Raw genomic sequence first — 13,191 nt, forward strand, 5'->3', positions numbered from 1 at the left:
ACAGACATTTGTAGGTAAATTTAATTACAAATAAAATAGAGTGAAATTCCATTAATTACAGGATAATTACACACTTTTTTATATATTATAATGTATTATAAAGTGCTATCAATGAAAATAAATTGAAATTGGGCTCTCTGACTAAGAGGTTGAAGGTTATGCCGTCCATCTCCCAACATGGACATTTTGATCTTCTTCACAGTGAAATTTGACACTACTGGAGCATCACTGTGAGGTCAAATTACTCCAGGGGATACCACTTGCATGACTGGGAGCTGACTGATAAGCGTCAGTTGTTCTGTTTCACGGTTCAGATATTTGAACACTGGATGACCTTCAACTATTGTCATTCAGTGCTCGCATCTGTGTTCCAGGTAAAAACATGTATGTTTGCACTCTCACTGTAAAGTTGCTCAAATTGGGATTTAGGTTAAAGCTCTGCTGTGCAGAAACAGCTGCGAGTGGGTGTCTGAATCCTTAAATTATGAGTCTAAAAATACGCAAATCTTCCCGTAATATAACACTCCCCATATGTATGCTTTCAGGACACAACATGCAGTTTCCTCAGGTTGTTAAACCACCCTCAAAAATGTGGTCGTGACCTCAATTTCTTTCCTGTAATTAGAGTTTTGTTTTTTTAATCCGTTGCTATCATTCTTTATGCTACCTGTGTGTTACTGCTTATTGAAAACAGCTTAGACTGTTTGGTTTTCACTGGAAATTAAGTTAGCTGGAATGGGGTCTGCCGGAGCTGATTGTTGTCACAGCTGTGCAATAAACTCTTCATTGGATTCTTGTCGCCATAATAATATCATCATGCAACATTCACCAGTCCCATAGGTCAAACTCACATGTGTATTAAGGATATCAATTATACCACGCTTGGATCACTGAAGATTGTCTTTTCATACAAGATGTTGCATTTGGTGCCTTTCTCTTGTTTATATGAGTGCAGTTTTATTGCGTTCTGCACTTGTTGGACACCCACTCATGTTCTCCCAGACTTGTGTGCCCCTTCATATGAATGTATATGTGATACATCAAAATGCAGAAGAAACTATGCGTGTCTCTGGGTATATTTGTCCAGTACTGTAAGTGATGGGAAACAGTCTGTTTCTGGGGCGATTGCAGCTCCCTGTGGGAAAGTGTTTATAATTAAGTGTGATTTTCTGCATCCACACCAGACCACAGGAAAAAGAATAAGGCAGGCTATTTTCTGTAGTTGCTGCTCAGCTTTTCATTTGTTCCCATCTTTTTTCACTGGTTTAAGAGAGAAATATGCAGATTTTGAGTTGGGAGGACTTGCAATTAACTGATTTAAAATGCTTATTAATTCCACAGGAAATTTTCTTCATGTTAAATTGCTCATTTGAATTTATTCAACAGTTGAGTGAAGTGCAGGGTGAATTTGAATGAGCTCCTCAAACGACTGGAAAGACTGAAATAAAGGACCATTTGCAGACAGAGCTGAGTTCCGGGTCCATGTCCGCGCGGCCTCTCGGTAGAGCTACATTCACTGGCTCAGTGACCAGAACTGACACGCAGTCGCTCACACAGAACACCGGTGTCAGTTTCAGAGGAGGATGCCGAGATCGCGTAGGATATGAAAGACGCGAACACACCGAAAACCTCGGTGCGAGAGAGGAAAGAAAAATCAGCACGATCTCTGATTCTCCCATGGTTCAGAGAGTTTGCACCTGTACCTGTCAGACAACTTAACAATTCAGCAGGGAATCTAGTAAACAAATCCAGAACCCAGAACCCAAATCCCCTGATACAAACACATTCCTAAAATCATTCATTCATTTATTTTTGGGCATGGAATATTCTTCATAAAATCAGTGAAATATTCAAACAAGGGATGGAATATCAGCTGCATTTGCATGTCATTTTCACATGCTAATGAATTTTTTGGTGGCAGTACATGGAAATAATATTAAAAGAGTGTGGTAAGAGTTTGATATTAGAAAGGTAATATATAAAATATTATGTACTTGCCAAAGTAATAAGCTTGGGAATATCCAAGTAGATAGCTGGTAATATTAAACTTAGATTTATGTTGTCAAATTCACTCCAATAGCACCAATTTTTTATATCTTTATTATCCATCGATTTATGCGTCCATCTTCTGTCAATTTAGAATAACGAATTAATCTAAACCAGAGTATCACACGGCATGGCTCAGTCAAAGGCTGGATTCAAACCTAGGACCTTCTTCCTGTGAGGCAAAGGTGATCACTATAGTGCTGCTCCAGTACTTTAGTAATTTCCTGGTATTACTCTGTTATTAACTCATTCTCATGGCTTATTTAGCCCCATTATTCCCATCTTATTACCATGGTGTAATCTTAATTGCCACCCATTTGTCTTCTTGTCACACTGCAGTTATGCAGACTTCTCCATGCATGACTAAACTCACGAAAGAAACTATAAAGCTTGAGAAGGAATGAAACTAAGAGGGATGGATCTGACTGGACTGTGCAGGAAAAAGGTGGAACGATTTTAATAATATATTATAATAACGAGGTATGGTACAATATCCTAGCAACCAAACTGTAAGAAAGGGATCCAGCGCTGCGTGATGCTTCATTTTACATTGAGAAACATCTCACCCTGCCTGCTTCAAACCATCTGGGTTTTTCTCTGTGACCATTTTATGAGCAGAGCTGCCACGTGGGGCACAGTATGATGCAAGCATAGATTCAATTATGAGGTTGGGGTGTTTGGCAGGAAGGTGTGCATGTGTGTGTGTGTGTACTGGGCTCTGTCTGAAGCTGATAGATGTGGAGATTTCTAGCTTGGCAAGTGGTTTGGCAAACTGGCAGTAATGTGAGAACGGCCCATTGTGCTTCTGCAGAAAAACCCCTGAACGCTCAGCTGTGTTTACAGCCCAGAGCGTGGCACGGCAGAATCCCCCAACAGCCCCCGCTCCAAAAAACACAGAATCAGAAAAAAAAGTGCCGTTCCCATCCCATTTTTCCCTCAGTATGCCCTCCGTGAGGCTGCCTACCAATTAGCCACCGCTGCTGCTGAGGTGAGATAACAACAGAAACCCATGTATCCCCCAAAGACCTCACTAGGACCTTTATTACCGTATTGATATCTTCTGCCTGTCACCGCTGCCCTCACTTGCCTGGCAGCGTGCCAGCAAATTTTCTATGAGCGGGGGAAAAAAAAACAATCCATAAAGAGGCTGTAACTCAATGCAAGTAGAAAACAGCAGGAGGCAACATTAGACTGAACGGTACATGCTGTAATTAGTGAGAAACTGGAAGGAATAAATATAAAATAAGGTACAGCTGCTTAGTAAATTTAAAAAAACAAAACAGAACTCAATAATAGGTGAAAGCACAAATATGAATAAAAAAAACACAACCAGTGGCAAACAGAGGGGGAAAAAACAACAAAAACAGCAGTTTCTAATCCTTTTATGTGCCCACCGATGTTTTATCTCTCAATAATTCCTACGTAGATGTAATTTGTCCTTTATGTCACAAAAATGTTAAAAACCTAAAGTACGCAATGTCGTTTGAAAACAACGGAAAAATCTAAATATTGCATTTTCCACCCACAGATAATAAAGTGTTCAAGTTAGCTCACATTTTTGTAGCACCACAAACGAGTTACTTCATGGACGCAGTTACAAGAAAGTCCAGTCGTTCAGAACACACACAAAAGTGGCTGGAAGACCAAAATAATAATAATAATAACAATAATAATAATAATAACAATTAATAGGCATACATTTTATGTTATTTTATGTGCAAAACTGTTAGCAGTGAAAACAAATTTTAACGTTTTCCGATTGTCCGCTTGGTGTCTGGTCAAAACTCAAACCAAACCTTCATTTGCAGCCATGGGTTACACAGACTTTAAATCTTGCTTATAACGCTTATAAAATGGGACTGTAACAAAAGTGGTGACATTTAAATGCTTAAAAAGTGAAAAATAAATTTGACCTTCTTAAAAAACTGTATCTGAAAACGGTTAAAAAGAAACATCTCAATGTGAACTAGTCGTCAAAGGCACTCTTTTTAAGGGAGAAAGTGTCTCATGTGTTGTATTTATGTCACGTTTCTTCATTTTGAAGCAGGTGAAAAGTTACAGACCTGATCTGATGGAAACTTTCAGCAGTACCACGGCGGCTGCTTGTCGAGTGTTTCGAGTGAGGCTTTACAGTAAATGGATATGGGGTCACTTCTACTGCAAAAGCCGAGGTCAACCTATCAGGTAGCCATTCTGTGTTTAAGTGCTCATAAAACACTGCAAACATCTATTTCAAATGTCCCAGCTGTCACTGAAGTACTGGTCCTCTTCCTCCTCCTCCTCCTCCTCTTCTTCTTCCTCAATCCCATTTTTCATGAGGTCATCCAACTCATTCACTTCCTCCTCGTCCTCTTCTTCCACCTTGAGCTGTGCAAGCATGGTTTGTAAAGTGGATTTTACTTCCTGAACCTCCTTCTCTAAAGACTGTGCAAAGGGAGTTAAGGAAGAATGCTGCTGCAGACACACACACAACATTGACATGTAAATAAAATGCATGCCAACAGACAAATATGTCACATGTGCCCTGATGTGTGCCCCCTGACGGTTAATGGCGGTAGCAGCGGACAGCCATAACGTGATGAAGTCATCAATCTCCGATTTTGGCCCACGAGCGGATTATCGGGACAGATCATCGAGTCATACTCAATTTAACCCCATCCAATTATTCGCTATTCATGAGCTCGTCTCAACCGTGAGGCTGGGTGGCAATGTGGGGACCCAAGCAAACAGACTGCCCAGCTAAATTATTCATAAACCATCAATGAAACGGGATAGAGGCTGTCAACAGGAGGGGGATTGTTTAACCTGCTTAGAAACTCAAATTAATCGTGTGAGTGTCCAGCTTAAGTGGCAAATCAAAGGGATGGCTTTGATGGCAGATGGGGCCTGATGGCTCGTTTTGCTGTCTGAATGGACACAGATTGTCCTCATTCATAATTAAACAGCTATTAAAGAGCTTTTCATGAATACTGCAGAGGGTTCGACAAGACTTTTAGGGCGGCCTAGTCCAAATGGGAAGAAACTGCTCAGAATGATCTTAAAAACCCTTAAAACTAACCACAAACACCGACAGGATTTTGCCCACCCTCGTCTTCATTTTCTTCAATCCCAGTCTCCGCGGTTGTCCATACACCTCCTGTTATTGAGAGCAGGGACTCAATTAAGACCCTTAGACACTGCCGTTTTGATCGTACTGTCACTATGGCAACAGTCCCAGCATCGCTAGTTCAGTTTCTGTTCAATTTTCCTTGCAAACCGACAATACTGTCCTCAAGTGTCCACTGCAGTTCTGCACGAGTGCAGTGACTTCAAATATCAGAAATAAGTGACACATAAGGACATGAGAGCAGAGAGGTGGAAAGAGGTGCGCCGGTCTCTGTCTATCTCCGACTGCCAGGCTGCATTGAAATCATGCAAACAGGGTCTGTGCTGGCCCCTGACAGTACAGTGGGGGACGCTCTAAAAAGATATAAAAGCAGACTAACCACAGATCAACAAAAAGAGCCAGGGAGGGGGGCACTGCAGAACACACTGGTTCTAGAGATCGCCAAATTAAATACACAATTAAATACTGTCCAGCACAGAAAAATTGGACGTGACAGAAACTAAGCAACAGCAGGTAAAGGTGGCAAATTTTCACCACGGCAATGTTGAAATATTACCTTTTGATTCTGTCTTAATACGCCCACCATGCAGAGGGGAAAAGTGGAGCGAGAAAAACACACTAATCTATTTCCAATCAGCCTTCTAATTAGCACAGAAAATGATGTATTGTGACCTGTAATCAGCTTCAACAGTTTGATTTGAGTCATTATCATGGATATTGTAATTTCCTGCAAACCACATCCAGCAAGTGGAAGTGGGCAAATGGAGAAAGGGAGGGGCGGTGAGGACGGGTGAAGAGAGGGAGGGTCAGCTTGGAGAATAGACGTTAAGATATGACGGGGAGTCATTACAGTGACATTCTTCGATCTGCTGCGGCACTGCCCCTGTCGACCAGCTTTAATCTCAGCCCATGGTGACTGGCAGCCCGCATCAGCGGCCCTCTAATAACCTCACATGGACATTTACCGTTTCATTTTCCAGCTGGCACTTCCAACCTGTCGAGAAAAATCCTGTGCACCCAGCTTACATTTGAAGTTGAATGGACAAATAATGTCAGATTAGACAGGCTGATTTTTTCTTCCTTTTTCATTGAATGGTAACGTCACAAAACGCAAACATCAGTCAGTCAGCAGTTAAGCAAGGTAGTTTGAATGTGTACTTTGGAGAGTTGGAAGGTCTTGAGGAAAACTAGGTGTTTCAGATAAATGGACAGACACACATAACTGACCCCAAGGTGTGAATTATCAGGTCAGTCATGCAAGAGTAATATAGGACAGCGAACTCATTGCAACTAGGAAAACTTGGTGGTTCAAATCAGGCTGACTGCAATCACTCTCAGACTGATTGGTAAAGGTTTACAAATAATGTCAATCTAACAGAGGAACTTAGTCAGCATGTCACAATCAATCTGAGCCACTCTAAACTAGCGGTCACGAGTCACGGATCGTACCGGTCCGTTCCCGGGGGTTGGGGACCGCTGCTCTAAATCAATGAGTGCAACTAATTTATAAAACCGGACTCAACTCAAATATTCTTATATAAAAGCAGGGCTAGCCAGCACCCATGTAATTTGCAATTATATTGCTGTCCTGGAGCAACTATGTCACTATTTGTGCTGCAATTTTCTGTTTCATATCTATGAGACTCTGGCTGGACTCTAAATGTAGTAATTAATGTTGGCAACAGATTTGTGAATTGCACTGATCTTTCACAATTAATTGCCCTATTATCAGAAACAGACTGTAAGTGCCAATTTGACCCCATTCAGTTGCAAACTAATAGCACACTGACTCTGTCTCATTGCCATTTTATCCACAACTTGATGCACCAATGTTGCTCTGTAGACAGCAACTGACTATAAGTTGTAAGAGACCTGGACCTTTTCCAAACAACCATTTCAAAGGCACTGGAAGTTCAACACCCACAGCAGCAATGATTATGTTTGTGCCACAGGCTCCAGCCACTGTTTTCCCCACTGTGACTGTAGCATGATGTATATTTACAGTTAATTTAAAGGATATGGGTGAGGGCCTGATCCTGATTCAGTATGGCCATCTGCAGTTCATCTTCCAAGGACATCAGCCTGTTACTGATCTGCTCACAGCGCTCCGTCAGTTCGGTAGCCCCAGTGTCGCTGCACCCATCCTGGGTAAGAGAAGACATGAAGGGTCAACAAGGGAAGTTGTTCAAATATAAGCCTCTGATACTGACAATGATCAAAAGCTTGTGCTAATCTGATGTAGTTCAACCAAAGAAAAGCAAAGAGTTGGGAAATTCACAGAAGATTTCTGTCTCCTAGAAAGTAACATGCACCAAGCTACAAAAACATTGGCTACAGCTCCCATAATGCAACTGGGCAGTTTTTTTATTAGCCCCTCCTTGCCTGATAAAAATGACAAACCGTGTTTGCATGTGTATAATGCAGCATTAAAACTGCGACAAACAATAAACCTCAAAGTTATCATCGTGCTTCATGTTGCCCTGGGTAGATGAACTGTTTGCAGGCTCACACACTGACATGTTTATATATTTATATTTACCAACTACAGTATGCTCTTCATTCAGATGACTCTGTTTATTAACAGATTTTTTTTTTATTATAGCAGCTAACGGTTTTTTGCCATTTTAACCACTTGCTAGTCTCAGTTAATGTGCAACAAAAAGCGTTTATTCGCAAACACACACCTAGAGGGGCAGTGTTTACAACATTAAGAGATATCTGCATATTACATGATGCTACAAGGCTGGGTGCATTTTGAAGAATGGCAGGGATGTCAGGTTGGTGGAAGTTCAGAGTGCAGTAGGGCAGAGCATTCGGGGAGCAACGCTGGCCATAATTAGAACAGCCCCCTTTGCAGACATCGTGTCCTAGTTTCTTCTCTCTTATCAAGCATAGAGAACACAAACGCACACCCAAGAGTACACGCACACTCACTTCAAACAAACAGACACACACACGCACACAGACTCAGTGTTCTCCTTAAACAACACAAAGAGTCTAATCTGACTCATAGCTGCAGGTTAAAAGAAAAAGAAAAAAAAATCAACTCCCTGCAGCTCAGAGGTGTCAGAACAATCACTGAAAAGTCGCGTCTCTGGTCTCTGCCCTGGAATAGCTCTCCCACTCTGGATGATGTAACACCAGAAAAGAAACGTACCACAACAGCAAGTGTTGGGGGCGGCAATATGTGCGAGACATCCTGACACAATTAAGGAATTAAGCGAGATTTTTTCAATGCAGAGAGGCCCACAGGAAACAGCATTCAGAGAAAAGATATTTTAGCGCTTGAGGAACTTTAAATGAACAAACGATCACTGTCACAAGTCTCTCCTCTGGCTTCACTTCACCTCGTCCTGGATCTTTTCCCCTCAACAGATTCAGTGAGCTGTTTGTTTATCCAGGTTAGGGGCTTCTCCAGCAGATAAGAGCCCTGGGTTTGTGTAGCTAATTGATTCTTTACTTTCCAGCCTTCATTCAGCTTTTGTAAAGTCAATACAACCACAGGACAGAAAACAAAAGCTCCCCGTGCAGAATGACACTCTTTAAAAGACACGCCTGACAGGTTGTTTAAAAGCCATTAAAACAAAAACAAAATCTTTAAAAAAAAAAATAAAAAATTCACAAATTGTAATGTTGCTCCAGGTGGTGTTCAAAACAGCTTTCTTCGCTATCTCTGCCTTTGACAAACAAGGCGACAGATTTCACCGACATGTCAATTTGCATAATAGAATCGCAGGCTTGCGTGTATTGGCGTGTTGATTTCTGTTGTACATTAGCGCTAATGTTATTAAACCAAAGTAAACAAAGCAGACTGGGGGAGCGTGGTGTTGAGGAAATTATTTAGGAATTCAATATTCAAACTCATGTATGCAGTTGTATGATTATTTAAGCAATAATGAGTGAGAGGCAGCAGGTAATTGTGCATGCTCCCATGGGTGCTGTTCTACCCACTTTGCACCAGGCGGACAATACAAAGCAATATTATTGCACTGGCATAGCACTCAAGGCAGTATTTGCTTAAAAAATACAGTGGCTAATTTATTTTAAATAAGAAACTTGGAGTGCCTGACTTTTTTATAAAAAAAATAATAATAATAAAAACTAAATGAATATAAATGAAAGGCCAGTAATACGGCGGTTCATGCCAAACAAGTTCAGCAGGAGGTAAAAGTCTGTATTTTGCAGCATATTGTAAACAGCAGATCAAACGTAAATCAAGATTTTAGCCTCGTTAATGCGTTAAGTACTTTTTTATGTACTGGAAAACACATCAAAAATACATCAAACAAATTTCGTATAAGAACCTTTAGTGTATTGTCTTGTCTTTTGGTCCCTGCATTCACACGGGTTCTATTTCTCTCCTACCTTTTGGTAGCCAGCTGTCTGCAGTGGAAGTTACAGAAATCTTATTTCAAATTTGGAGGTGAAACGTTCAAGGACATCGTCACAGTAAAATGCCAAAAAAATAGGTGTCTCTCAGTGAACAGCAGCCTGCAAGTTACGCACATCCACGACACCGCTGCTGAAGGAAAGCTATTAGCTCATACTTGAAGTACTTTCTAAGTTACTTTTCTTAACAATGATCAATTTCTGGTATATTCAAGTTGCAGCTCCCTTGTAATGTGAAAGGTTGCTTCTTAGGTTTCAACACTAATCCTTACCAACAAATACGTCTGCAAAGGAACATTGTACACAAATATGTGCAGTAATAAGAGAATTCAGTACTGCAGTTATTTTATTACATATTCTCAAGGCAGTATGTAGGTTGAGCCCCAAAAAGTCGGCATGCATCATATGTTCAAATGCTTCCCAGACGTGCCATAAATGCACACAGCTGTCCCAAAATCCAAACCATAAAGAAATTAGACAAAGCTGTAAATCATTTCCTTATTTTGCAGTTCAAATCGAGGATCAGAATGGGGTAGAGAGGTGTTTCAAGTGACTTTGAATGTGGCAGTAGAAACTTGGGCTCTATTTTACTTTTTCCTAAAAGCAAAGTTTACAATGTGTGTAATGTTTAACACCAAGCTGACGGTAACTTTGTGGATGTCACTCAAATAAGCTTTGCCAAAACAAAGAAAAATCTTTTCTTTCCTTTTCCCCTCATCTTTCTAGAGCTGTAACTGTCATTTCTACCTGACCTTAATGATTTTGCTTTTCATTGTGGGACAATAGCTGCCATCAACAAAGAACTACAAAAATCAGCCCTTTTATAGTGCGCAGGATTGAGTATACTTAATTTTGTCGCTATTCAAATGTGAAGTGGAATTTGAATACAGCTTCAGTTTTTGAGCACTTCTGTCCTACACTGCAGGATTCTCCACAATTGTTCAGTTTGGGGGAAAAAAACCCATCAAGCTATGTTTTTTCTTTGTGATGTTTGTTTGGCAATGATCTTCTAAACCTGTAGCTTGACTGACATCCAACAGTACGCGTGCTTCTTCATTTGTGCCTACAAAGTGATACATTTCATTTCAGAGGTGGAAAAGCAATGCAGTGTTAAACATTATAAAACAACCATTAGTATACAGTAGCTCCTGTAATACGAGGTATGATGTAGGAACCTGTTGCAAAGCAGTCAAACAAATCTCAACAGAAACCATTCAACATTCCAGTTTAATGATGTGTCTACTGTTGTTCAGAACTATGGGTGAGTGTAACAAGATATATGCAAGGACCTTGAAAGGATAAAAGAACAATTAGTAGAGGTTAGAAGAAAACAGTAGCAACACACATGACCACACAAACTCACACACACCAATCAATCTCCATTGTGGCAGCAGGGCAGCAGCTAAGTGGAAATCATTTACTTAAAGTCATTATGGAAAGGAGAAAGAGGTCAGACGCTCTGCGCGAGGCAGAGAATCGAGCTCCTCCCGATGCTATCACAACACCATCACTGGAAAGATGCCATTAAACAGCTATCACATCATCTGACTCAGTGATGTATCACTGTAATGTCGCTGTACTTTATTGTAATTACCTATTTTAGGGTATCTGGCTTTTTAATAACTACATGTAATGTCATATAAAGTTAGAAAAGGGGAAGGCTTCTCACTTCTACAGCGCCACAGTTAAAATTTCATGTAAATTGATGCTGTCTCTTAAAATAGATTTTAGAAGGTAACTGAGCCAATGTTTGATAGAAGCTTTGGGTGAAATGTTATCACTGGTACTGCAGGTTGTAGCATTGAGAACCTGTTAAACATGACATGCGTCATTTACTGGTTTGAATTCCTGCAAGTGCCACCGTTTACTGAGTGCATGTGTACTGTGTGGCTGTGTGACCTTGTGTAAATTCAAACATAAAGTTACAGTGTGTAAAATCTCACCACTAGATGTCACTAAGATGCAAATTCCAATTAAGTTAATTCTGTTTTCTTACCGTTCCCAATTAAAGCGCGTAATCCTAACTATGGTGGCCACTGTAGGACAAACATGTTATATTCAGCCCAGAGATTAATCTTAAATCTAGACTGTTTTGTACACACTATTGTAAAATATTTAAACAATATCAACATTTGCCAGCAAATCGGAAAATAAAAAATGTTTTTAAAAAAAAGATATTTTTCAGTTTAATACTTTCCTAAATTTTATGTTTTTACCAAGAGTCACCTGAAAATCTATGGACACTGTTGATCTCACAGCAAAATGACTCCAAACCACAGTTTTTGCTCAGTAGGCTTTCTGCCTACTGTTTACCTCAGCTGCCAGTGCTGGATGAGAAACGTCCACATCTACTTAAGGAGGCTGTAAAGCTTTGTGAAAAGGAATCGATGAGTCAGCAAAGCTCACTTCTGTCCAACAACAGCAACAATGAGGTGGGTTTTTGAAGACATGATGTACTTTTGTGTCAGCATGCGCTGTTGTTTTTGCTGCTGTTAGCCTCTGTTAGCTGCTGTTAGCCTCTGTTAGCTGCTGTTAGCCAAGGTTAGTGATATTTTTTTTTAAGTGGATCTAACATTCCTGGACTTGGAATGGCAAATAACCTCTTATACAATGTGACAATGTAACCAAACTGTTTACCAAAAGAGAAGTGCAATTTCAACCCTAACATTAGCTGGCTGACAATAAGGATGATCCTTCATATCTGGAGTTTGAAGGCTTGGACGCAATTTAGAATCTGCCTCCTCTGCACACAAATGCCAGTCCGTGGCCACATGCATAAATTGTATTCAAGATAGCAGGACAACATGGTAGATACCACAAAACCTGCCCTTCTGCATTTTTAACAGATTAATTCAATGTTCATGAGGATGCATTAGTTTGCCAGCAGCAGAATTAAGCGATGTGTACATATGAATAAAATATCCTTTTTTTCTATTAAATAAACTCAAAATTGACTGTTACTTATCCCTCATAAGTAACAGTCATAAAAAACATGTTGCAAAAAAGACATGGTGCCTCTCACGTAGATGGTAAAACAGGTGACAGGGGTCATGTTGTTGATAATGTTAGCATTGTACTGATAACATTGAACCACACAGTGATAGTGTTAGCATCACGCACCTCTGGGTGACTATCCTCCATGCAGAACAAAAACTCCTCCAGCTTCTGCAACAAAAAGGGGAACATTTATTGAGGCCACACAGTCGTAAGCCTGCTCATGAATTATTAAAAATACAATTATGTCGGCTGTGTACTGTATGTGTGCAGCATCATCATAATGCAAGGAGGCTGTAATTACTCATCAGCAAAACTGACAACAAGAAAATAGATTAACAGACTCGTTTGTGTTGCAGGGTTTTTTTGTTAGCATTCAAAGTATGTAATTGTACATTCTTCACTAAGGAAAAGTAATTACTCTACCTACTGGAGGCTAACATATTGTTTGTGGTTTTAAAAAGCAGAGTGAAAACAAATAATCAGCAAAGTTTTAATTATTATTCTAAATTCAAAAGAGCCTTTTTACTTTACTCTGAGGCAAACACAACTGACCCATCCATAACTCTTCACACAGTATCTGATTGGTTTCAAATGCTGCAGTTTTAAACAACTCATATAAACTGGATTGCCACTGCTATCTCTAATCACATCTA

The 13,191-nt window shown here is 40.1% G+C and overlaps 1 protein-coding gene across 1 annotated transcript; it reads right to left on the reverse strand.

Annotated features, from left to right (window-relative positions):
* Positions 1 to 2,642: 2,642 nt before the first annotated feature.
* LOC102312304 (DISC1 scaffold protein) lies at positions 2,643 to 12,706 on the reverse strand (the record flags this gene model as incomplete). The annotated part of the gene is given in 3 exon segments (XM_005927162.3): positions 2,643 to 4,472; positions 7,173 to 7,296; positions 12,662 to 12,706. Coding segments are annotated over 3 exon segments (339 nt in total). The 3' UTR covers positions 2,643 to 4,278.
* Between the last annotated feature and the right edge of the window lie 485 nt (positions 12,707 to 13,191).

Source organism: Haplochromis burtoni, unplaced genomic scaffold, assembly GCF_018398535.1.
Source record: "Haplochromis burtoni strain Fernald_Lab_line unplaced genomic scaffold, NCSU_Asbu1 Contig_96, whole genome shotgun sequence".
Taxonomy (NCBI): domain Eukaryota; kingdom Metazoa; phylum Chordata; class Actinopteri; order Cichliformes; family Cichlidae; genus Haplochromis; species Haplochromis burtoni.